The 24,682-nt window shown below is 51.2% G+C and overlaps 2 protein-coding genes across 3 annotated transcripts; one reads left to right on the plus strand and one right to left on the minus strand.

The window, feature by feature from the left end:
* Positions 1-9,827: 9,827 nt before the first annotated feature.
* On the minus strand, positions 9,828-18,469 carry Naga (alpha-N-acetylgalactosaminidase). The gene is made up of 10 exons (XM_057792724.1): positions 18,283-18,469; positions 17,755-17,830; positions 16,842-16,977; positions 15,922-16,093; positions 14,380-14,557; positions 14,044-14,138; positions 13,270-13,431; positions 12,029-12,226; positions 10,908-11,051; positions 9,828-10,440 (listed from the first exon to the last, which is right to left on the minus strand). Exons 2-10 carry the CDS (start codon positions 17,768-17,770, stop codon positions 10,318-10,320), a joined length of 1,224 nt encoding a protein of 407 aa, XP_057648707.1. The 5' UTR covers positions 17,771-17,830; positions 18,283-18,469; the 3' UTR covers positions 9,828-10,317.
* A 2,210-nt stretch (positions 18,470-20,679) lies between these two features.
* Positions 20,680-24,586, plus strand: Pheta2 (PH domain containing endocytic trafficking adaptor 2). Of its 2 annotated transcripts, XM_057792227.1 has the most exons (3): positions 20,680-20,726; positions 21,605-21,729; positions 22,100-24,586. In XM_057792227.1, exon 3 carries the CDS (start codon positions 22,305-22,307, stop codon positions 23,082-23,084), a length of 780 nt encoding a protein of 259 aa, XP_057648210.1. In that variant the 5' UTR covers positions 20,680-20,726; positions 21,605-21,729; positions 22,100-22,304; the 3' UTR covers positions 23,085-24,586. The 2 variants fall into 2 exon arrangements, with proteins under 2 accessions (XP_057648210.1, XP_057648211.1); XM_057792228.1 differs by lacking the exon at positions 21,605-21,729 and having other exon boundaries at positions 20,686-20,726.
* Positions 24,587-24,682: the final 96 nt, after the last annotated feature.

Genomic DNA, 24,682 nt, shown 5'->3' on the forward strand with positions numbered 1-24,682 from the left:
CAATCCCACTCACCTCACCTCCCTGTCTCTCCAAAGCCTACCCTCACCCCTGCAGCAGCCTCTCCAACACTCTGTTGGGGAATATTGTTTTAAGCTGTGTGACTTTTGTTTATGCTGCATCTGTTTGACTCTGTGACACTGTGACTCTTTGCCTGTCTAAAATATCTGACAGTCCTAATAAAGAGCCGAATGACCAATAGCGAGGCAGGAGAGGGATAGGTGGGGCTGGCAGGCAGAGAGATAAATAGGATACGTGAAGGTGAAACAAGAGAAAAAGGGGAGGGGGATCACAGAGGCCAGGCACCCAGCCAGGCTCAGAGTAAGAGTAAGATGTATAGAAATAGGAAAAGGAGAAAGCCTAGAGGCAAAAGGTAATGGGCTAATTTAAGTTAGGAAAAGCTGGCAAGAAACAAGCCCAGCAGAGGCCGGGCATTCACAACAAAGAATAAACCTCGATATGTGATTCACTTGGGAGCTGGGTGGTGGGCCCCCAAAAAAGCCAAAAGAGTAAAACATCACACTACCACATCCCTTAAAATCAAAGACAAGAAAAACCCAAGAATCCTATTTTGCTTCTCTGTCTTTCATTCATCCTAGTGGCAGTGGGTGCCGCAGTGTGCCATGCAGTGTACCCCTTTTTCCAGTCAGCCCCGCCCACACAGTGTGCAGTGCAACGAGTCATTGATCTGGGTCAAGGCCTCTGGCACACCATCATGGGACCCTCACTGAAACTCTAGGATACCTTGCTGTTGCCTCGTGTCATGCAGAGCCTGTGGTTACTGTTCTTCAGGACCATCCCCTTTCACATACTCCAGCAGGTCATAGATGGAGTAGATATTAGGGTGGGCCAACCCAAGGCCCAAGATGTGGCTAGGGTGGTACCTGAGCTGGTCAGGATTGCCTGGAATGGTAAAAGTAAAATGTTGCAGGTCCCTGAGTGGCTGCAGTGGGCAGCAGGTCCTGGGACCATGCCGCAGGTCTCTGAAGTGGCAGCAGGTAGCGGGCAGCGGCTTCGGAGAGCAGCCAGTCCCAGGCAGGGATGGAAGAGTTCCCCAAGTGGCTTCAGGGGGCCACCAACCCAGACAGGGAGCCACGTAGTGGGTGAGAGATCTCAATGGGGCAGCCAGTCCCACGAAAAGAGACAGATGGGTGTGCCACAATACCACGCCACAGGTCTCTGAAGGTGGCTGGTTCTACCCAGTGGGCGAGAGACAGACATGGATAGGCATGCCATACAGAGTGAGGTTGAATATTTATTTAGAGGGTTATGGAGGGGAAAGGGGAGAAGAGCAGAGAGAGAGGCAGAGAAAGAGGCAGAGAGATAGAGAGAGAAACAGAAGGGGGAAAGGAGAGAAGTGGGGAGAAGGGAGAGACAGAAGCTGCTTCTTTGAGAGGGAGATGGAAAGGGAAGAACTCAGCTTGCCCCCGCCTGACAAGGGAGGGAGTAGGCGTGGCTTGTTTCTTAAAGGGACAGAGCAGACCATTACATTGCCCCCCCCCTCCAGTGAGGGGCAGAGCCCGTGGTGAGAGTTGGGGCCATCTCAAGTGCAGGGGCCAGCTCTCCTGCTGCAGTGTCCAGTGAGGGTCAGAACCAGTCATCCCAGGGACAGTGAGGGGCAGGATCAGCTCAGCATGGCCCTCAGATTTCAGCATGCATTTTTCCTATCACCCCCATGGCAACATGGGGGGGACTTTATCACAGACCCCAGCTGCAGCAGGAACACACACCCAGACATGGTCTTTGTTTTCATTTATAAAGAAGTGGTAGGGGACTGGTCCCACAAGGGGTGGCGGCAGATCATCTGAGGCCTCAGTGGGTCCCCTGGAGGGTGACTTGAGGTCTCAGCGGGAGACAGACAGATGCGCCATACAGAGAGAGTCTGAGTATAGAGTTTAATTAATGGATTATGGAGGGGGAGGGGAAGGATGTTGGGGACCAGCCTTGACAAAAATACCTCTTGCCAGGGTATGGGCATGGGGATTAGAAATATAGTAAAGAATATGAAGACAAGAATGAAAATAATAAAACAGAGAAACATATAGGATAGTATTGGGAGGGAATTTCCGAGTACTGAAAATTTGCTCGTGTTTAATTTCCAACTGCTTAAAATACCCTGACCCCAAAAGGTAGGAGTAAGACAAAAGACTGCATTAACATGATACAAGAACATGAACACACCAATTGGAAGTCAGGGGCATAGTTAAACATTCTGTTGCTAGAACAAAATAAGTCACCAAGTCATGTTCACGCCCTAGACCAAATCAAGCTGTAGGCAAACCACTCCCTGGGTGGACTCCCAAGTTATTTCCATAAAGGGAACTGGAACAAACCGGATCCTTAAAACTTTTGTTTGAGGTAGGGACAAACTACTTCCCTATTCTACACCACAAGGTCTGACTTTTAGCCACACCCTTTGACACAATAGCTTGAGAGAGCAGAAATCTCTGATTTACAACCAGGTGGACCTTTGTCTGAGAAAGGAGGTAGAAGCACAATAACCTTGAAGGAACTAGAAGCAAGTCCCAACTCTCTTTGGTCGACTTGGAAATAGGCCTTTTTGGACCTCCACAGAAGGGGAAGTGGAGAAGGGGAGAAGTGGGGGAAGGAAAGAGAGAGGCAGATTCCTCTCCAGAAGGGCAGATAGACAGAGAGAGAGAGAAAGAGAGAGAGAGAGAGAGAGAGAGAGAGAGAGAGAGAGAGAGAGAGAGAGAGGAGAGGGAGGGGGATTGGAGAAGAGGTAGGAGATCCCATTGCCTCAGTGGTGGGGAGGGTGAGAGGTTGGGAGTGGGAGGAGCTTGTCTCTTAAAGGGACAGGGTCCCAGACCAGGCCTGCAGATTACAACAGCCTTCAGTAGCATTTCGGGCCCAGATGTCGCCATAGCCCTAGTGGCAGCATAAGTCACCTAGATCAATATGGCCCTGGAGGTAGAAAGTCCCTTGGACACCAACATGGTCTCAGGTGGCTGTCCAGACTCTGCACGGCACTTGGTGGCAACAGAAGCCATGGATATCAACCAGGACCCTGGCTGTTGCTGGGCCACAGACCCAGATACAGCGCTAGGCAGCAGCCCAGGCCTGTATGACACCATGGCCCTGTGTGGCAGTGCAGGCTACCCATATCAGCATGGCCCTGATCGCTTCAAACTTTAGGCACCAACATGGCCGCAGGTTGCACACAGACTGAGGGCATCTGTGTGGTCTTTGGTATCACCATGGGCATAGACATCAACAAAGACCCCGGCTGATAGCACCATTGTAATGGAAAAAATTAAAAATGTTGCAGGATCCCCGGAAGGGGTGGCAGGCAGCAGAAACGTTGTAGATCCCCAAGTGGTGTCAATGGGCCATATGGTGGCAGGCAGTGGGCAGGGGGTCCCGAGAGCATCCAGTCCCAGGCAGGGACGGCTGCAGGTCCCTGAGCGGTGGCCGGTCCTGGGCAGAGAGACACATGGCAATGGGCAAGAGACAGAGACACGGATAGGCATGCCATGCAGAGTGAGGTTGGATATTTATTCAGGGGGTTATGGAGGGGGAAGGGAGAAGGGGAGAAGAGCACACACACATATATATATATACATATATACATACATATATATATATATATATATATATATATATATATATAGAGAGAGAGAGAGAGAGAGAGAGAGAGAGGAGACAGAGGGGAAAAGGGAGAAGTGGGGAGAGGCAGATGCTGCCTCTTCAAGAGGAAGACAGAAAAGAGAGGGAACTCAGGCTGGAAGCTGAAGATCAGCCTGTCTCAGTAGATGGGAGTGGGGTAGTGGTGGAGGGGGGCATGGCTTGTGTCTTAAAGAGACAGAACAGGCCGGGCGGTGGTGGTGCATGCCTTTAATTCCAGCACTTGGGAGGCAGAGGCAGGCAGATCTCTGTGAGTTCGAGACCAGCCTGGTCTACAAGAGCTAGTTCCAGGACAGGCTCCAAAACCACAGAGAAACCCTGTCTCAAAAAAACCAAAAAAAAAAAAAAAAAAAAAAGAGAGAGAGAGAGACAGAACAGACCATTACAACCACAGACCCAGACATGGTCCTCAGCAGCAGTCCAGGCCCAGATGTCACCATGGCCCCCGTGGCAGTGTAGGTCACCCAGACCAGTATGGTCCCTGTGGCAGGGTGGCCCTTGGACACCAACATGACAATAGGTAAGTGGCCCAGACCTCTGGCATCAGCATGGGCTTGGATGGTATTAGGAGCCAAGACATCACCACAGACCCTGGCTAAGACAGGGTCATGGACGAAGACATGGCCTTTAGCAGCTGACCTGGCCCAGATAACACTGTGGTCCCCAGTGACAGTGCAGGCCATCCAAGTGCATATAATCTCTATTAGGAATAAGAAGGTTGGAAAGAATGAATGCCCCTAGGTCTGATAGTCCGCACTCACAAAATGAACCCCTAACTGTTCCTCTTTGCAGGTGGGTACATGCCCAACAGCCTGCCAATGGTCTGTTCTGTCTCTCTCTCTCTCTTTTTTTTTTTTTTTTTTTGGTTTTTTGAGACAGGGTTTCTCTGTGGTTTTGGAGCCTGTCCTGGAACTAGCTCTTGTAGACCAGGCTGGTCTCGAACTCACAGCCTTCCTTTGTCAACTGCCTTGAGAAATCCAGGAAGAAATATTTAGGTTGTATAGCTGGTGTGCTTTCGGTTCATAAATTAACCTTTGAAAGACACAGGGTACATCTTTGTTTCTTTAACTTTGTTGCCAAGGCACCCTTCATCATCTCTCTATGACAATATGTTGATATGTTTTCCCAGGATTTTGCAAAAGTATCTAAAGTTAAGACTGCTACTTCTTGGTCCTTCAGTTCATCCATTCTAAGAGCTGTGACATGGGCACCTTGGAGGAGGCTTTAGAGCTCTGTGTGTCAGGCATCCAGCCTTATGCCAACACTGCTCATAGTGGACAGTAAAACAGAGCCTTAATGCTCATTCCTTGGAGAGACCCACAGTTCTCTCTCTCTCGACTCCTAGATTCCCCTCTTTTAGCTGCTGGGGGTTTGTGGTTTTTTTTTTTTTGTTTTGTTTTTTTTTTTTTTTTTTTTTTTTTTTGGTTTTTCGAGACAGGGTTTCTCTGTAGCTTTGGAGCCTGTCCTGGAACTAGCTCTTGTAGACCAGGCTGGCCTCGAACTCCCAGAGATCCGCCTGCCTCTGCCTCCCGAGTGCTGGGATTAAAGGCGTGCGCCACCACCGCCCGGCTGTGTTTTTTTTTTTTTTAAAGATTTATTTATTTATTGTGTATATAGCATTCTGCCTGCATGCATGCCTGCAGGCCAGAAGAGGGCACCAGATCTCTCATTACAGATGGTTGTAAGCCACCATGTGGTTGCTGGGAACTGAACTCAGGACCTTTAGACAAGCAGGCGATGCTCTTAACCACAGAGCCATCTCTCCAGCCCCTGGGGATCTGTTTTGTTCCCATCTCCTGAGCATTCCCAGAGTATAACCTTAGAACTCCTGTTCCACAGAAGACAAGGATGGGCCTTTGAGTACTCATTGATTGGCCCTTCTTTGTTCGGCACGTGGCCAATTGTTTGAAAATCTTGTATGTTTGTGTAGATATCTTTAAAACAGAGATAAAATCCAGATTAATACTGCAAAATATCAGTCTGCTGCAGAGGTTACCTAGACACCAGGTAGCAAGTGGGGTGTGTAGCGTCTGTCCTGAGTGTAGCGAAAGCCCTTGAGTGAATTCGGGGAGAGAAGAGAATAGGACTCATCCTACACAGCTAGAGAACACTCTTTCAAATACAGTGTAATGGATGGCACAGAGGGATTGTAGCCTACACTCAGGACCAAGAGTTCCTGCCTCCTATGGTTAGTACTGACTGTTGGGGACTGTGGATCCCTGGACCCTGAATTTTCTATGACCCTTTGCCAGCCGGAGTAAACAGTTTGTTTTCCTGTGCTTGCAGCTGCTCTGAGCAACCTATGTTTGCAGCATGAGCTCAGGGGATGGCAGGGGAGTAATTTGCAGCTGAAGGATCCTGAGAGCTAGGATGTGGTCATTGGTCAGGGAAGGCACTATGCAAGCTGCCCTGGAACACAATAAAGTTGGTATTCTTGGCGCTCTTATTTCAAGGATGACCTGTGTCCCTGTGTGTGTCTGTGTGTGTGTTTCAATCTCCAGGCCCTTGCCTTGCTTGTGAACCGTATGCTACAGGTGTAGTGCTGTAGTACACGCTGTGGTAGGGACGCTACGACTGACCACCCAGCTTTTCCCTGACCCTGGAGCCTGCTGCCCTTCCAATGCCACTCACCTTGTCTCTTCATTTGTAAGCTCTCTCTTGCGTCCACGTTTGCTGTCACTGGTACCCTAGTCCCAGTCTCTTCTCCAGGCTCCAGCAGAAAGGCAGCCCCTTCTGATAAACCAGAACAATCTAAGCATCTCTTGTGGGGATGCTGGCGACTGTTAGAAAATTTCCCAAATAATACGGGCAGGCCTAGCATCACACAGCACTTGGGGAGTCAGTTTTTCCTCCTTCCACGCGGATGCTCAGGATCAAAGTCAGGTCCTCAGATTTGGTGGCAGGTGCCACTAACCTCTGAGCCATGTTGCCAGCTGCTCGGAGGCTGCGTTAGGGTAGCAGTGAGTTGGAGGCTGGTCTGAGCTGTACAGTGAGACCCCGTCACAAAACAAAGCAAAGCATCTATAGTCTAACCTCCAAAATAGAATCCATGAAAAAGAGAGTCATGATTCATCCCATTACGTCACTGCCACTCTTCCATCTGTGGTACTTGAGCAGGTCTCGAGGAGAACCTTCGACAGTGTCAGTAGGTTGCTTCTGGGAGTTGCAAACTCCACTGTAAACTCTGTTTGTATCTTTTGTTCTGTGTTCACGTAAAACATATTTTCAAATGGCTACTTTAAATGATGAGTACCTTGCCTAGTTCCACGTCGCTTGCAAACTGGGCAGTGACTCCCCACAGTCTCCAGGGTAAAGACTAGACTTCTGGTCCTGGTGTATTCAAGGACCTTGTTACTATTTGGACTCTATCTGGCCTACTCTGACCTCGCCAGCTGTGTGATCCAGCTGTGCTGAACTCTGGCAGACACCAAAGTGAACTGGCTTTGCCTCAGCCTTCCTCCCCACATCGTCCGCTCATCTTTCAAAACAGCCCAGAAGTCCTTTTTCCTAAGAGCGTGCTCTGAGCTGCGCGTCTGGACTAATTGCCTTCTGCTGAGCTTGTGATGTGCCCTTTGTGTGTGCCCGCAGAGAGCTGTGTCAGTCCTGTAGGGACTGTGTGTGGACTTCTCTCTCCTGCAAGGTTCCAGGAGAATAGCTGCTATGTTTCATTGTCAGGGCTTCGCATAGAGTGGGTGGCTACCAAGGGTTTGTTAAAGACACATTGTGTTTCTGGATTTACTACACACACACACACAGCTGACTTATGGCCACAGGTGATAAAAATAAAATTTTAGCTAGTTCCAGGACAGGCTCTAAAACTACAGGGAAATCCTGTCTTGAAAAACCAAAAATAAATAAATAAATAAATAAATAAAATTTCAGACTTGGGGGAGAGCTATGGTGTCTCTGGCCACTTGAGATGCTCGGTGCTGGAGATACTCCTCCCCCTATAGTTTACAGGGTTCCAGCTGGCCAAAGCTGGCAAGTTCTATGGTCCCACAGACTCTGTGTTCAAAAGGTTTTTGAAAATGCTTTCTACCACAGTTGGTTGCTAGGCAACATGCCAACTTAATCCTATGGTGATCCAAGGAGGTAGGTGCTGTTTGTAGCTTCATCTTACAGCTATGCATAATAAAGTTTGAGGGCCTTAGAAAACCAGAGTCTACAACCATTCAGAGGTGGAGGTGGCCAGGTGCTGTGGTGCACACATTTAAATCTAGAGGCAGGTGGGCCTCTGTGAGTTCAAAAATCAGCCTGGTCTACACAGTGAACACCAGGCCAGCTATGACTGTAGAGAATTACAGCTACCTGACGCTGACCTCAGGAAAGAGACTGTGGTTGCCAAGTTTTCCTAACAGGAATCCTTCAGCCGTCTTGTGAAAACCTACATTAAAGTCTCCATGTGGAGGAGATGGTTACCACCTAGGGTTTTTGCTTGTTTGTTTTATTTTTGTTTTCCAAGACAGGGTTTCTGTGGTGGCAGCATGCCTTTAATCCCAGCACTCTGGAGGCAGAGGCAGGTGGATCTCTGTGAATTCAAGGCCAGCCTGGTCTACAAAGAGAGTTCCAGGGCGGCCAGGACTGTTACGCAGAGAAACTCTGTCTCAGAAAACAAACAAACAAAACACCCAAACCACAAACAAACAAACAAACAAATGAGACAGGGGTTCTCTTTGTGGTCCTGGTTGTCCTGGAATTTGCTCTGTAGACCAGGCTGACTTGAAACTCACAGAGATCTGCCTGCCTCTGTTTCCCAAGTGCTGGGATTAAAAGTGTGTTCCACCATCACCCAGCCACACAGGTTTCTGTTTGCTTGTTTATTTTTGTTTTTTGAGACAGGGTTTCTCTGTAGCTTTGGAGCCTGTCCTGGAACTAGCTCTTGTAGACCAGGCTGGTCTCGAACTCACAAAGATCTGCCTGCCTCTGCCTCCCGAGTGCTGGGATTAAAGGCGTGTGCCACCACTGCCCTGCCACACGGGTTTTTAAACAAGAAAAATATAGTGAATTAGGTCTGCTCTGAGAGAGAGAGAGAGATCCCACCCTAAGGAAAAATCAGGTGGGGGAAATTTAGATGTAGTCAGATTTTTCTTTGGGCCACCAGCCCACAAATAACAACACGAAGACTTACTGTTAATTATGAAAGCTCAGCCTTAGCTTAGGCATGTCCCATTAACTCTTATAACTTAAATTAACCTGTTTTACCACGTGACTTTTTACCTTTCTTTTGTTCTGTATGTCCGACTCCCTTCATGTATCATTGGCCTTTCCTCTGCACCTCAATTATCTCCTCCTTCATCTCTCTGTACCTGTTGGACCCTAGAGTCCAATCACCGAGGAGGAGTCCCCCCCTCCGAGACTGTCTCTCACACCACAGTTGATGTAAAAGCATGAGGATTTTATTAATTCTGTCATGACAGGGTCTTTCAGCATTTGAGAGGCCAGAAAGACCCTGAATGGCTGGTACAGGCTACTTTTAAAGGAAAAAGCCACAGAAACAAGGGGGTGTCTGGGGGTTGTTCTTTAACTATTATGATTGGCTTATTCAAAAGGGCTATTACCAATAATTGGCTGGAGAGCAGTTGCCAGATCAGGTGAGGTAAGAGGGAACATCTGAGGGTCACTTTGCCCCCTTCCCAGGGACTAAATCAAAACACCAGGAACTGAGTCAACACCTAAAGCTTATCTTGCCCCTATTCAACAACTGACTTCTATTTGGAGAACATTTACAAGGACTCAGGGAGATGATGGAAAGTTCCCAACATTTCAGTACGTGTGTGTGTAGTTGTTAGGTCCTTGGTTTCTGGGGGGTTGGGAGTCCTACTGCTAGACTGGGAGATAAAGAAGCCACCAGGTTGAGGAGATGGGGGGACCAAGGAGCACGGCTGAGCAGAGCTTATGCTAGGGCCTTGGCATATTGCCTCTCCACCTGACTGTGTCATCCCCACCTCACCAGCCTTAGGCACACCAGGGCCGGGCCCCTGTTGGGAGGCAAGCCTGGCATCTCCAGGAAATAGAAAATGCAGAAAAGAGAATCAGGTCCAAATGTCACTCTGGAAAACGAAGGACCAAAAGGTGCTATACATCTTCCATGTGGGGCGGGATTTGAAGCTGGCATCTGAGTAGTGCCACCAAATCCTTTCACTGAGCCCCAACCCCTTGGCCCCAAGTTCATAATACCACTACCTAATTAGAGAACAGTCAAACAGCTTTATTGGTGACCTAAGGGAGCTGAGGTCTCCGATCCACCCCTCACTCCCCAAGGTGTCAACTGCAAGGCCTTCTTCAGTAGGAAGGCCAATCACATGATCTGTGAGAGCTCCTGGCACAGAGTCAGATCTCTGCTCCTAATTCGAAAAATTCCAAATCCTGATTTCTGAGTCAGCAAAGTCAGAGGCTAGAGTCCGATGGGCTCCTGTGGGGGCTCAGGAGGCTGGCCAAGTTGTTCAGCAATTATCTGCAGAGCTGTGGCAGCAGAGGTCCGAAGGCCACAGGAAACTGTTCCAAGGTTGGTTTCCAAGAGGGCCCCGGCTCGGGCAGGGCATGGAAACTGGCCCTGCAAATGCACTTTGGGTATGATGGGGTCACATCGCCAAGCAGCCTTGGGAGGACAGAACCCTGCCATGTCTTTGGCATGCCAAAGCTCCGCGGTCCAGGCTCAGTGGGACTGCCATAGCCTGTCATTCTTGGGTCCTCACGGGATATAGGTACCACATCACAACCCCCGAAGGGTTGATGATCACAGTGAAGTTGGTTTCACTCTTGAGGCCGCTGATGACATCCCCTGTGAAGACATTCTGACCCTGGATTGGGGAGGTGTACATCATTATCGAGGCTAACACAAGAACAGCGACACAGAGACCCGCTCCCCACAAGACCTAGAAGCCCATACGTGCTAGGCTTCCAGTACACCCCATAGGAGTGAGAATTTCCCACTCATTTATAGCAAGGCTGACAGATGTTCAAGCAGACTACAGAAAAGCCCCACCCCGTGGAAAACACTAAGTACAATGATGCGAAAGCTGACCAGGGAGTGAGGACCAGCTTGGGATGTCAAGGGTGCCCTTCATACCCAGCAGCTCCACCTATGTGGTTGGAACAACAGTGTAGACAGGATGGCAACAGTAACAGCCCTTGATGCCTCCCACTGCCCCCCACCCCAGGCTCTTTCTAGGACTCTAAGGCATAGGGGAGGGGACACCATGTATGAGTCAGGACCACCTGGATCCCAGAAGGCTGGATTGGGGACAACAGGTGACAGGGCACTCACCTCATACTCTTTGGATTCGGGGAAGTTCAGTTCCAAGAGGGAGGAATGGAAGCGGTAAGGCATGTCTGTCCTGCGGCTGAAGAAGACCAGGGCACTCGCCCCATTAGACAGAGGCCGCTTGAACACCTCAATTTGGGATTTACTCTAGGCATAAAAGAGAACCAACCACTGGCTGGAATCTCATGTTTGGTTTGGTCCTGACATACCTGCCTCCCATGCCCTTCCCAACAAGCTCTCTCTTTAACCCCAGCCCACAGCAGGCAGACTTGAGGACAATGTAACATCACAGCCATCTAGACTTGAGGACAATGTAACATCACAGCCATCTAGACTTGAGGACAATGTAACATCACAGCCATCTAGACTTGAGGACAATGTAACATCACAGCCATCTAGCACTTAGACTTTTCTCTCCCCTCGTCCCTGACTCAGCAGATGCTAACTAATTCCGTACCAGGCCCTGCACAGAATTACAAGAGGTGCAGACACGAAGAACTGAGGGCACACCGAATGAGCACTGCCAAGACCACTCCAGGGCTGCGGTTGGGGACACCACTAGGAGGGGACAATGAACCCTCACGGGGACAGGTACGCAGCTGGTCTCATACAGAGAGCACTTCATTACCCAGAACAATCCTCAGGCACAGCGTCACCATCGGCACCTCTGGTAGGGACTAGTTATCTCTTTGGGACATCACTAATTTGTCAAGTGCCTTCTGTTTTTTTTGTTGTTGTTGTTTGTTTTTTTGTTTTGTTTTGTTATCCAAGACAAGGTTTCTCTATATAACAGTCCTGGCTGTCCTGGAACTGCTCTGTAGACCAGGCTGACCTCGAACTCAGAGATCCACCTGCCTTTGCCTCCCGAGAGCTGGGATTAAAGGTGTGTATTACTACCTTTTAAGATTTATTATTATATGTATGAATGATTTTGCCTGCATGTATGCACATTTACTGCATGCATGCGATGCCTGAGGCCAGAAAAGGGTCTCAGATTCCTGGAATTGGAGTTACACACAGCATCCCCAAATTCATGCTGCCAGGATAGAGACCCAGGGCCAGCTCCCCTGCTCTCAGGGGAGCCCAGCTCCTTAAGCCTCCTCTTCTCACCCCCATTCAAGTACCTTGAAGATCCTACGTCCCTGGATGCCTAAGGGGTCCTGATTGATTTTGATCACGAGGGGATTCTGAAGAATGTCTATGTTTTGGGGGGAAATGGTACGCAGGTCTGTGGACATGAAGAGGGGGGCTGCCAGCACTGTCCACAGGGCCATCTGGGCCCGGGATTCCTCAAAGCTCAGGCCGAAATTCCCGATGAGCAGCTGGGGACAGAGGAAAGGAGCAATCAATGTGGGCCTCCTCGGGGAGGTGGGCACCAGAGCCTTGGTCAAACATGTGGCCAAGGCAAGAGCAGACAGGACTGGGGAAAAGGCCGCATGGCTTAGCACACACAGCTTAGCATCAGCTTCTTTCATGCAGAGGAGGTGATGGTCTTTCTGAGCTGCTCGGATGATACAATGGGTCTCTGCGTTATATTATAGTGACAGAGTAAGGCCCCATCTAAAAGAAAAGAGAGAAAGAAACCAAGGGACTGGAACTGCCCAGGTGAAGCTGAGAGCTGGAGCAGGAGCTCCAAGGCAGCTGAGCTCAGCTCTCCAGGCTGGCCTTCTTCCTGCCTCATCATTGTCATTGATTGGTGATGCTTCCTGACTAGGTGAACTGATAATCCTGAAAGCATCTGTGTAAGTCACCAGGGCTATGACTGAGATAGGAATGACTGGAAGCACGATGCAGGCTGTGGGTTGCGGGGGTGACTGGAGACTTTGCAGGGTGAGAGGGTACAGCATCAAAGGAACCAGAGGCAGAGAGGGAAAGGGACAGAAGAGCACAGGAAGCGGAATGGATGCTACAGATGGGTTCTCAGTGCTCTTTGAGACACCAGAATGTTCTGGGAGGTGCTTAACAATGGGCATTCCCAGATTATGCTCTGGAACATTCTGATGTGAAAGAGAGGGACAAGGAGGGGTTTAGAAGACCCTAACACACCCAATCCAGGGACATAATTTAGTGTTAATCTAGGCCCTACCTAGAACAGTGGTTCTCAATTTGTGAGTCACGACTCCTGGTGGGGTTCACCTATCGGGTATTTACAATTCATAACAGTAGCAAAATTACAGTTATGAAGTAGCAGTGAAATAAATTTTATGGTTGGGGTCAGCACAACACAAGGAACCGTATTAAAGGGTCGAAACATTAGGAAGGTTGGGAACCACTGCCCTATAGGAGTGCACAGGGTGCTAGGCTGCAGGGACTGGAGGGATGGCAAGAAGGGCGGGGCTAAAGACCTCCCCTTCCATGCTGGTACCATGTCTGGGTCATTCCAGTGTCCAGGACCCGCCACTGGTTGCAGTATGTCTTGGTGTTTTACAAACCAGTCCAGAATGGAGAGCACGCTCTTCCAGGAGTCCTGGATATCGTCATAGTTACGCCAGAGATTGCAGATGTTGGCAATCAGAGTGTAGTTCACCTGGATGGTAGGAAAGGTAGGAGCTAACACATGTCATCCTGATGCTCAGGGGTCATCTGCCAGCTGGGGATGCTAGCAGATGGAGGCTTGGAACGAGGCAGAGGATTAGTTCTCAGGGGTGTGTGGTCTGGGAAGGTGACCCCATCTAGGGGCTGCCCAGGCCTTTCCTCCATATAGGGGGTGTGCCCCTCACCCCCCCCCACCATGTGCCATGTCCATGGTGTGCATTTCTTCAGTGACAGTGCCACCACTTGCCTCCTTCAGGTTTGAAGGTCTGAGCCCTTCTGAGGCTCTGCCTGGCCTTAGTAGCCTTCTGGGTCTTCCGGCCCCTGGGGACCCACCTGGGATTCTGATAGCTTGCTGAACATTGTGCCTGTGCCTTGCTTGCCTGCCTTGGATGCCAACACCAACAACCTACCTGCTGCACTGACTGAGGCTTCCTCGATGGGTCAGGGACCTGGTGGTCTCTAGACACCTAGAAATAGGTGTGCTGGCTAACTATGACGAGAGCATCTCTGACTATGGGGGCAGCCTGCCTCTGGCCTGGCACATAGGAGGTGATGGGGCCTGGGAGAGAGAAGCTGTGGCAGGCAGGTACACGGAATGGCTTACCTTGGGGGGTAGGCCCCCTTCATAGGCTGGCCAGCTGCAAGAAAAGGCGATGGGGCGGCCTGTGGCATTCAGGGCAGCAGACATCTGGGGATACCCTGCAGAAACCCCAATTTGGTGACTGAGCAGGCATAGGGGACCTAAAGATTTACTTCCTGGGTGCCAAGCCTTAGGAGGAAGCTATGTAGCTACAGAGCCATTGCATTTTTAGAGGGCCAGGGAGCGGCAAGCAGGGGTAAGGAATTTGGGGAAACTACCGCCACCGCCGGGTACAGGCAGACTGGGACCCACAGCTGCTGCCCTCTCTCCAGATGATGGTCCAATCAGGCAGGAACTCACCCTGGGCATGCTCTTTGGCAGTAGAGAAGCAGCCGTCCAGCTTCAGCATGTCAATCTTCCACTCAGCGAAGGTTTCGGCATCCAGCTCCACTTTGTCCAGAGTGGTACCAGGGTAACCCATGCAGGTCATTTTGCCCAAGTCCTCATAGATGCCTAGCTTCAGACCCAGGGAATGGGCCTGCGGGGTTGAAGAGACAATGGTAGATCAAGTGAGACCCTCTTCATAGTCATATCTTGACAGAGACCATTAAAACCTTCAACAGCCCCTCAGATACCAACATGGCCCCTGATCTCAGGTAACTGCACGGTCTTCGATAGTAACAGGAGCGTTGGACGTCGGCACAGATCCTGGCTGCAGTAGAGCCACGGACCTAGACATAGCCTTCATGCAGCTTTGGCCTGGACATCATCATGGCAGTGAGATGATGGTGTACCAGAAACCAGAGGCCTTGAGCCAGACCAGTGATTGAACTGCAATGAACATTTGCTGGTGAAGCTTATAGACAAAAGGACATACTATGACACACCCAGGCCCCCAGTGCCACCAGGACGGATGAAGACATGTTGGAGAGGCAGGAAAGGAGAAGCAAAGAGGTTTTTGGTGTTGTTGGTTTCTGTTTTGTTTTCCTTGGTTTGTTTTGTTCTTATTTTTGTTTGTTTGCTTGCTTACTGTATTGTTTTCTTTGGCAAGGGAGTACTTCGGGGTGAAGGGAGGATATGGGGGACCGGGAGGTGAGCAGAATTGGGGTGCATGACATAAAACTCTCAAAGAACCAATAAATAAGTTAAATTAAAAAACAAAACCAATCAACCAAACAAACAAACAAACAAACAAAACCCTCAACGTCTCCCAGGGCTGAGGATGTAGCTCAGCTGGCAGAGAGCTTGCCTATCACGCACGATGCCCCAGGTTCTAGTCCCAAGCACTGCATATAAACCGTGCATAGTGGCAAGCACCTAAAATCCCAGAACAAACATTTTGTTTGTTTGAGACAGGGCCCCTCTATGTAGCCCTGTCTGTCCTAGAACTCTCTGCATAGACCAGGCTGACCTTGAACTCATAGGTCTGCCTGCTTCTAGAGCACAGGATTAAAGATGTGTACCACCACACCCAGTTGGCACCAGAAGTTTAAGGTTATCCTCAGCTACAGTGTTGGAGGTCATCCTGGGCTATGTGAGTCCCTCTCTCAACGAAATAAAGTGGAAACCCTCAGTGGCTTCCACTGACCAAAAGACAAGTACCAGCTGGCTGGCTTCTGCCAGCTAAGGCCATTTTCCTCCAGCTATCTCTTGCCTTGAGGCTTTTTACTGCCCCAGACGCCTCACCTCTGGGACCAATTCAACCCCATGCCTCCTCCAGGTATCTTTTTGCTAAGGTCCCTTTCTGGCTTTCACCGCATTAGGTCAAAAGTAGGTGTTCATTTTTCAGCTTCCATCGTTAAATGGAGTTCTCAACCGAGACGTTGCTAATGAGCCCCAGGCACAAGGGAGGAAGAGAGGTGTGGCCATCATACTAAGGGGCAGGGCTGGACTGGGACTTACATAGTCAGCCAGGAAGGCAATCCCATGAGGGAAGCGCTTGGGATCAGGCAGCAGGCGGCCTTTGGCATCACGCCCACCAATCCAGCAGTCATCGATGTTGATGTATACATAACCAAGGTCCCGCCATCCATCCTGGGCCAGCCGGTCAGCCATCTCCATGAAGAGCCGTTCACTGGCGAGGGATAGAAGGATGGTGTTGCTCAGTAGTTCAGGCTGTCCTGCATTTCTGCTCTTTTCTCTGCTCTGAGTGTGAATTTTGGCTATAAAAATCATACCTCTAGCTGGGCGGTGGTGGCGCACGCCTTTAATCCCAGCACTCGGGAGGCAGAGGCAAGTGGAACTCTGTGAGTTCCAGGACAGCCAGGACTGTTGCACAGAGAAACCCTGTCTCAAAAACAAAAACAAACAAACAAAATCATACCTCTAACTGTGCAGTGGTGGCACACACCTTTAATTCGAGCAGTTGGGAGGCAGAGGCAGGCGGATCTCTGTGAGCTCAAGGCTAGCCTGGTTTACAAAGTGAGTTCCAGGGCAGTCAGGGCTACAAAGAGAAACCCTGACACACAAAGCCAAAACGGAAAAAAAATCATGCCTCTGCTATCAGCTGAGGACTAGACCAGATAACAAGAGTAAATGACCTCCCAGGATTGTGTCAGGGCGTGGTGAAAGGGGTGGTCTGGCCCCTAGGCCAAGGGAAGCACAAGGGGCCTGCTTGGCCTTTTATCTCTTTTCAGTTACCTCAGGAGCCAGGTCCACCTCTGGACCCTACCCACTGAGGCTCCACTGAGGCCCCGCATAGGTCACGGGGCTAGGTATCAGTCTGTAGTCTCCCTTGGCTTGGCAATTCCAACCTTGCACTTTGTGCTGGTGAGTGTCTCCCACCCCCCTTTTGCTGCCCTGGGTGTCCAGATCTTACTCACCTGATGCAGTTCTTTGGGTCCTGGTCACAATCGATGTTACAGCGGAAACGTTCCCAGGCCAGCCAGCCCATGGGTGGCGTTCGCAGGAGCCCATTCTCCAGCATCAGTACCTGGGTCACCAGGGCCAGTAAGAGCACTGAGGGGAAGGTGGACAGTGACTTGTATGTAAGTGGCTCCCACAGCCTCTCACCCTCGTCATCACTTCAGCCCCCCCACGTCCCTCTTAGTCATTAATTCCCTCTATGCAGCCCAGTGGGAACTGAGACTACTCAGTTCAGGTTAGAGTTGACTCAGTCTGCACCTGCGGTTGTGGGGAAGGGGCACGGGGCACGGCAATATGTTAAAAAAGCTGGGCAACCCACTCACTGTTGGCACAGCCTGGGAATCAACAGAACTGACCCCCTGAAGTCATGTCCTTGATATATGTGGGACGAGATCCCTCTCTCCCTCCCTACACAGAAGTGGCAGTACACTGTGGACAGACTCTAGGTTGCTGAGGCCTTGGGGGCTCTTTGCTCTCCACCTCAGAAAGCCGCAGAAGGGCCTAAGGAGGTTGGTCAGGAGGGACTCATACTCAGCTGCTCACCTACACGTGCCCCTTCCTCTTGGATTTCAGTTTCCTTACATGTAAGTGACTGTACCCACTTTACGGGGTTGCTGTGGCAGGCTGCTACCCGGTAAGATACGGCCGCTACACCAGAGCAGGACTGAGAAAGGAAGTGCCCCTCTTTGGAGGGGAAATGATTCCGGGCTGGGGAGCATCTCCTTGCTTTTCCTGGCCCAGCTCCAAGAAGAGGAGAGGAAGTGTTCTCCCCACATACTCACATCAAGAAAGAGAAATAAGTATTAGGCAGAGTCCTGGTTCCCCTGCCACAGTCCCTCCCGAAAAGCCACCCCAGTAGGTTGTGGGTACCTGTCTTTTGCAGCATCGCCTCGGAGTCAATTATCAGGACCCAACTTCTCTGCTCCAATCAGCTTTATATGTTGAACTGTGGAAGATAACATGTTAAATATCTCACTGGGCATAGCGTTGCATGCCTTTATTTTTAATCCCGGCCCTGGGAGGTAGAGGCAGGAGGATCTCTGTGAGTTCCAGGCCAGCCTAGTCTACACAGCGAGTTCCAAGCCAGCCAGAGTTACACAGGGAGACCCTGATTCAAAAAGGAGATGTTATTGCCGGGTGTTGAGGCGCACACCCCTTAATCCCAGCACTCTGCGAGTTTGAGGATAACCTTGTCTACATAGTGAGTTCTAGGACAGTTGTGGTACCAAGTCGCTTTCATTACCGACGCTCCTTCCCCTGCCATCACTACCCCGAGTCTGGGCTCTTTCTTTAGAACTACACGGAGTCTAGGACGTCGTCCTTTTGCCAGACCAGTGCTCGAAAGCGGCGGCCACTGGTTCCAGGAAGCCCAGGAAGAAGAGAGACGTTGGGCCCTACCAGGCTCCGGATCCCCGTGCGGAGTCCGGGTTCGCGGCCTCGATCCTCAAAGATCCCAGGTCCAGAGTACTCCTTGGTCTCCTTGGTCCTCCTAGGTCCACCTTTCGGTCGCTCAGTCCGCTGTACGTTTAGCCTCAGGAGCCCCCAGCTGCTGCCTCCACGTACCTATAGCGACCCGGGAGGCGGGGCATCGCGGGACAACCCTTCCGGAGCAACCAATCAGAATCCCCTAGCAACGCCGTGCCCTCCCTCTATGCCCCAGCGCCCAGCCTCCATAAGCACCGCCCATTTAAGCTGGCGTTCTGCGCGCTCCTGAGGCGCGCCCTCGTGGAATCGGCACCGGGATCCTGTGCGCGTGCGGGCACGCTGCGAGTCTGCCTGATCTCCTCCGTGCACCGCCCCAGGGGCGCGGGCGATGGTCCGCACTGCTCGCGCTCAGTAAGTGGAGGTGCAGTGAATTTCTACTGATAGCCAAAGGAAACAGCCCAGAAACTTGGTCCTTAACCGCTAAAAACGGTAGTGAAGAGGCTGAATGGGAATTCAGCCCTTGAAAGGTTAGGAGTCTGTCCCCTCCATCTGACACCTAAAGGATTATTCGCCCATCCACTTCCCAAATTCATTCACTCATTCAATTATTTATTGAACATATGCTGGTGCCAAATGCTATTTCTGAATGCCTTGGCCCTGATGGTAGTCATAGCCGCCCCCTAACGGAATAGTACCGTCTTCCATATTCCAGGTAATGGCAAACGTACTTCTGTGTGCCACGATCCAATGCTCAGTACGCTCTTTCTTCTTTTTTCCTCAGCCTTCATATGTAATTCTCCACACATCCTGTGCTTTCTACCTTCGAACTTCATCCCTCATCACACTGCAAGCCTGGGCTCATCACATACTGTCTGCCTGGTTCACAGAAGTCCCTCAATGACCTTCTGCTTCCATGTAAGGAGACTTTCTCCACAGCAGACAAGGCAAACCTTGAAAACCCAGCTCTGCGGGCTGGAGAGATGGCTCAGTGCTTAACAGCACTCGTTGCTCTTGCAGAGGACAGGGGTTCAGGGTCTAGATTCACGTGGTGGCTCAACAACTATCCCTACCCCAGTTCTAAGGGATCTGACACCGTCTTCTGAACTCCGAGGCATGCACATGGTGCACACATACATACATGCAGGCAAAACTCTCAGACACATAAAATAACCTAAATAGAACCCAACCCAGCCCTGGTCACTCCTCTCTCCGTTTGGAGAAATGGCTTTCCTAAGCCCCACCCTCTACCTTCTGATCCTGTTTCTTACAGTTATCTTCCTCATTGCCCTCCTTGTGGCTCTTCAAACACAGCAGTAGCTCTGGGGCCTTTGGGACTGGCAGTGCTCTCTGCCTACAATGCTGACCCCCTCATTTCCCTTAATTACCTCCCAAAGTGGGGTCTACTCAAGCTCCCCACCGTGAGAAGCCCACGCTCCGCTCCGTTTCCCCGGATGATTTTCGCCTTGTAGCATATTTACTCCAGGTGATACTTTGAATTGAAAAAAAGTTGGTAAACAACAACAATAACAAACACCCACCGCACCCCACAAAAACCAGCCAGCACAACTCAAAGCAGGGTGTAGGTACTCTTCTCTTTCTCTACATTGTGAGGTCAGGGAGGGGACCTCAGAGCTGACCTAAATGTCAAGGAGTTCTGAGGCTAGTGATGGGGGTTGGGTGAGAAGGAAGGGCTCTCTGGGCTTCAGGAACTGCAGAGAAGAGGTTGAGGTGGGAACCCACAAGCTCCTGGGCAGGCGTTTGAACGCATTTGCCCTGGGCTTCTGGGAGTCCTGCCTGCCTTAGTGCTGCTATCCTGCAGTCTTCCCTTAAGCGTTTGGATGGACAAACTCCAGGTAGATCTTTGGAACCACAAGTGAACTGCAGACCCTCACTGGCAGGTGAGAGAAGCCGTAATGGCCAATTTCTAGAGGCAGAGATGGGGCTGACCCAAGGACTTGTTTGCAGGCTCTGTAGGAGCTCTCCTTATGAAGCGCCCTATCCGATGAATTGCCCCGCTTGGCTCTGCCAGCGTGGGGTGGGACTGGCTGGGCGGTAAGAGAGAACTTTTGGGGAAAAAAACCGTCTAATTCTTTCTCCTTTGGTGGTGGGCTGGAGGCCTGTGAGTAGCCTGACGTTGGGCTTCGGGTTCGAGGCCATCCATCACCGACAAGTCCTGCGGCTCAGGCGGGTCCTCACCGCCCAGGTCCTCAGTTTCCCTCTGGTGTGCGTGCCGAGGCGACTTTGCAGATCCCGAGGCCTGGTGGGTACTGGGCGGGGAGAAACCGGGGCGGTAACACGAGCCTCCCGGGCGGGGTCTCCTGGCTCCCGCGGCCACGTCTGCGGCCCGGGCGGAGGCGCGGGGTCCGGAGCAGAGAGCGGTCGCAAAGCACCCGACGAGCCAGGCTCAGGCTCTGGAGGTGAGTGCGGGTCGGGCGGGCTCCGGGAGGAGGTGACCTGGAGGGCGTGGCTGAAGAGCCCGGGCGGGATCCAGGGATCCAGGCACCCATAGGGCCGCCCCAGGGAGAGGCCTCATCTTTAGGCGCTCGTGGGCTCGGCCCCTCCGTGGGGCCCACGAAGGGCTGCGGCTAGAAGGGCCTTCCTCTTTTCCGGGCCTGCTTTGCTTCTCTTTGGAGCCCTTTTTTCCCTCCCGCATCCTGGCTTCAATTTCATCACTCACTACTTGATTTATTCATTATTTAATTGCATTTGCTTACTGCGTGTCTCTCCTACTGCAAAGTAGATTTCAGGAGGACAGGGACATAGTTTTGTCTCCTGATGTATTCCTACGAATTCAGCAAGTCTGCACAGGGCTGATTATTGGTGGTTACTGGACAGTCAAGCTTATAGACACCCTGCAGATGGGGACAAACATTGACAGAGGGAGGCGAAATGGACAAAGCCAGAAAATGGAGGATTGCTGGCCAGTTGACCTCAGAACAAGCCACTTTGGGTGCAGCAGCAATCACGAGAGATTTTTGTGATGATGTTCCAACAAGTGCTAGAAGGGAAAGTCTTGGCAGGCACTCAATTGACCTACCTAGCCCCAGGGGGTCCATAATTACAGTCAAGAGACACTGGGCTAAGACACAGAGGGAAGTTCAGTAGCCCTGGGTGGGGGGTGAGTGGGGCATTGAAACAGGAGGCAGGGCTTTCTGCAAGAGGCTGCCCTTTCACTGGGCCCTACAGTTACGACAGCAATTGTCACATTTTTTTGAGAGCTGTTTTGCAGGCTCTGTGGGAACCATGTGGCTGAGCAGTGCGGTTAGATAAGAGGCCACCCTGTCCCCTCTTTTAGGCTCTTCTGATAAGTGTGTCACCAACAAGACCCCACCAAGAAGGTGTGAGACCGTATACTGCTTCTCCTTCATTATGACTCTTGCGGGTTGAGCTGCCATAGGAACCTTGGAGCACCAGAATTTGGTGGGTGTCTTCAGTACCTCCAGTGGCACTGGAGTTTAAGAGAGCAGGTCCCCTTTGATCCATTGCTGGCTGCCCCTTCCCCTGACTCCATCTGGCTCTGAAATCACAGGTTCTTATTAAGGTGGACTGGACACCACTGAGAGAGGCTGGTAGGGGCCCAGGAAGGTACAGGATTTGAGCTTGGCAGCAGGCCTGCAGTCCTCGGACTGGGGAGGTGGGAACAGTGGGATTGGCTCAAGAGCATCCTGGGATACATAATGAGTTGGAGAGCAACCTGGGCTACATGTTTAAAAAACAAGCAAACAGAAAACTACCATATCAATGTCCTGCCATTCTTGTTCTTCTGATACAATTGTCTTTTCTGTTACAGTTTTTTGATATCCAGTTTTTGTGTGTGTGGCCCTTTGATGACCTTTGAAAAGAACAGCAAGGAAGATTAGTCAGTGTCCTTCACAGATGAAGTCTGAGAGCTGCAGGGACACAGTAGCAGCCACAGTTCTGGGCTGGAGGTCTTCTGAGCGTGGGGCCTTTCCTCCAGGTGCTACCATCTCTACCTCCGCGTTCTTGTGGGAGCCATGAAGCTGAACAAGAGGAGCGTGACCCACTATGCTCTGAGCGATTCTCCAGCAGATCACACTGGCTTCCTTCGTACTTGGGGGGGACCAGGGACAGCACCTACTTCCAGTGGTGCTGGCCGAAGATATTGGTTTGTGCTCAAGGGCAACCTGCTATTCTCTTTTGAGAACAGAGAAAGCCGGACCCCTCTGAGCCTGGTGGTACTGGAGGGCTGCACGGTGGAGCTGGCCGAGGCGCCTGTGCCCGAGGAATTTGCCTTCGCCATTCGCTTTGATGCCCCTGGGGTGCACCCACACCTGCTGGCAGCAGATGGGCAGGCTGCCCAGGAGGCCTGGGTAAAGGCACTATCCCGAGCCAGCTTCGGCTACATGAGGCTTGTAGTCCGAGAACTGGAGAGCCAGTTGCAGGACGCCCGTCAGAGCCTGGCCTTGCATCGCGGTGTGTCCCAGAAGTCTGTTGCCAGCTGCAGTAAGCCTCGGACTCCTGACCGCTCAGCTCCAGGCCCTGAGAATGGCTACTCTCTCCCTAGGGACCGAAATCCCAATGGGTCTGTGGAAGAAAGGGGAAGCAGGCCAATGGGTCGGGATTTGACTGAATGGGAGTTACAGGGCCCTGCCAGCCTCCTCCTAAGCAGGGGACAGAGCCCCGTGTCCCCTGAGACCTCCTGTTTCTCTACCCTGCATGACTGGTATGGGAAGGAGATCGTGGAGCTAAGGCGAGGATGGCAGCAGAGAGCCAAGGGGAGCCAGCCAGAGAGCAAGCAACAGGATAGGCCCTGATCCCCGGCCCTTTGCACTGTGACCCTGACCTGCTGGTCAGGATGCCAGGGTCCGTACTTCAGGAGTTAAATGTTTACTCATTTCCCAGATTGCTGTGTGTGTGTGTGTGTGTGTGTGTGTGTGTGTGTGTGTCCCCCTCCTGCTCTGTAGACTTTCTCCAACTTGCAGTCCTCCCCTCTGTCTGGAGTGACTTCCAACCTGTTTCCTAGAAAGGCCAGGTGACTGATGGGAACATAATGTAAAGCAGGAAGGGGCTGTGCCTCCGCCCCTGCAGGACACTCTAGCCGTAATGTCCAACATAAGAAGTCTTGGGCATCTGAATACCAGCCGTGCCAGCAGAAGTGGCCTGAGGACTGACATCGACATGGTTTGTGCAGGGCTCTCTGTAGGAGAGGCTCTCTCGGTGCTAAGGGGAATTTCTTTTCTTCCCCCCGCCACCTTGTCAATGCCCAGTGCTGGACATGGCCCTGGGAGAGGCAGGCAGCCTTTATCTAGGAGCAGCCCTTCCTGATCTGCTGTCCACGGTTTGTCTGCCAAGAACCCTCGTGCCTACTTTCTCCTGTATCATGCCAAGTATTTTTTTCTTCTAAGAGGACAAATGGCTGGGTCTTATAGAGCCGGAAGCCAGGCCCATCTGTCCCTTTATGTATATGCGGTGACAGTGACTGGGGGAAATGTGGGGCTTGATAGAGCTATACCTCTTTCCCAAACAAAACCTGCCTCTTCCTGACCACCCTGCTTTCCCTGTCTGGGGACTTGGGGCAACCTGACCCAAATCCACCCAGGCCTAAAGGCCAGTCTTTGGCCTCCAGGAGACTTGAGTTTCATGGTCTCCTTGGCCAGGGCCAGGTCCTGTGATGCCAGGCATGGTTCTCAGCCTGCACATAGCATCATAGCCAACTGCCCTTGATTGTACACACAAGTACTACGCCTTTGCTAACCTTCTTGTTAGTGTTCTTTGGTTTGGTTTTTGGAGACCAGGTCTCACTTTGTAGCCCATACAGGTCTGGAACTCATTCTTAGCTTTGCAAGCACTGGGATTATAGTTATGGACCACCACACCCTGTTTGGTTTCCTTTGTTTTGTAGCAGGTCTTGGTTCTCGGGAAGGCCTGCCCACCCAGCTCCTCACACTAGCACTTCTGGCTTTAGGTTTTTGTTTTGTTTTCTTATAATTAGAACAGTAAAGTTTGCAGGATGTGGTAGCAAAGGAGGTAGAGGAGGATCAGGAGTTCAAGGCCATCCAAGGTTTTTGACTAGGCTGGGCTACACGCGAGACCCTTTCAGAAAATTATTAATTTTGGTTATTATAACCCGTGTTTACAAATGAAGAGTCAGGAGTCGGAGCTGCGAAGCCGGTGTCCGAGCCTAGGGACTGAGTGAGTCCGGGAACCTGTTCTGCTGCTGCAACCTCCACCAGTACAGTTCTGCTCTTGCTTGTTCCCTCGCCCTATGGGAAGCCTGCTGCTCACTGCACCTGTTGTTCGAGTGTTCACAGACGCTATGGGCTCTTGTTAACTTTTTATTGTTAAAGTTTCTTTTTATAAATTCAAATACCCAAGTAAAGTTTTTCATTACACATTTCGGTTCCTTAATTAA

This window comes from Chionomys nivalis, chromosome 17 (genome assembly GCF_950005125.1).
Source record: "Chionomys nivalis chromosome 17, mChiNiv1.1, whole genome shotgun sequence".
Lineage (NCBI taxonomy): Eukaryota > Metazoa > Chordata > Mammalia > Rodentia > Cricetidae > Chionomys > Chionomys nivalis.

What these genes read in the sequence shown, in the direction of transcription:
- Naga (XM_057792724.1), bottom strand. An exon ending in GACCCAAAGAACTGCATCAG is followed by an intron (nt 16,094 to 16,841) that starts GTGAGTAAGATC and finishes ATCCCTCGCCAG; the next exon opens with TGAACGGCTCTTCATGGAGA. An exon ending in AAGGGGGCCTACCCCCCAAG is followed by an intron (nt 13,432 to 14,043) that starts GTAAGCCATTCC and finishes CCTACCATCCAG; the next exon opens with GTGAACTACACTCTGATTGC.
- Pheta2 (XM_057792227.1), top strand. Translation starts at nt 22,305, where the DNA reads ATGAAGCTGAACAAGAGGAGCGTGACCCACTATGCTCTGAGCGATTCT.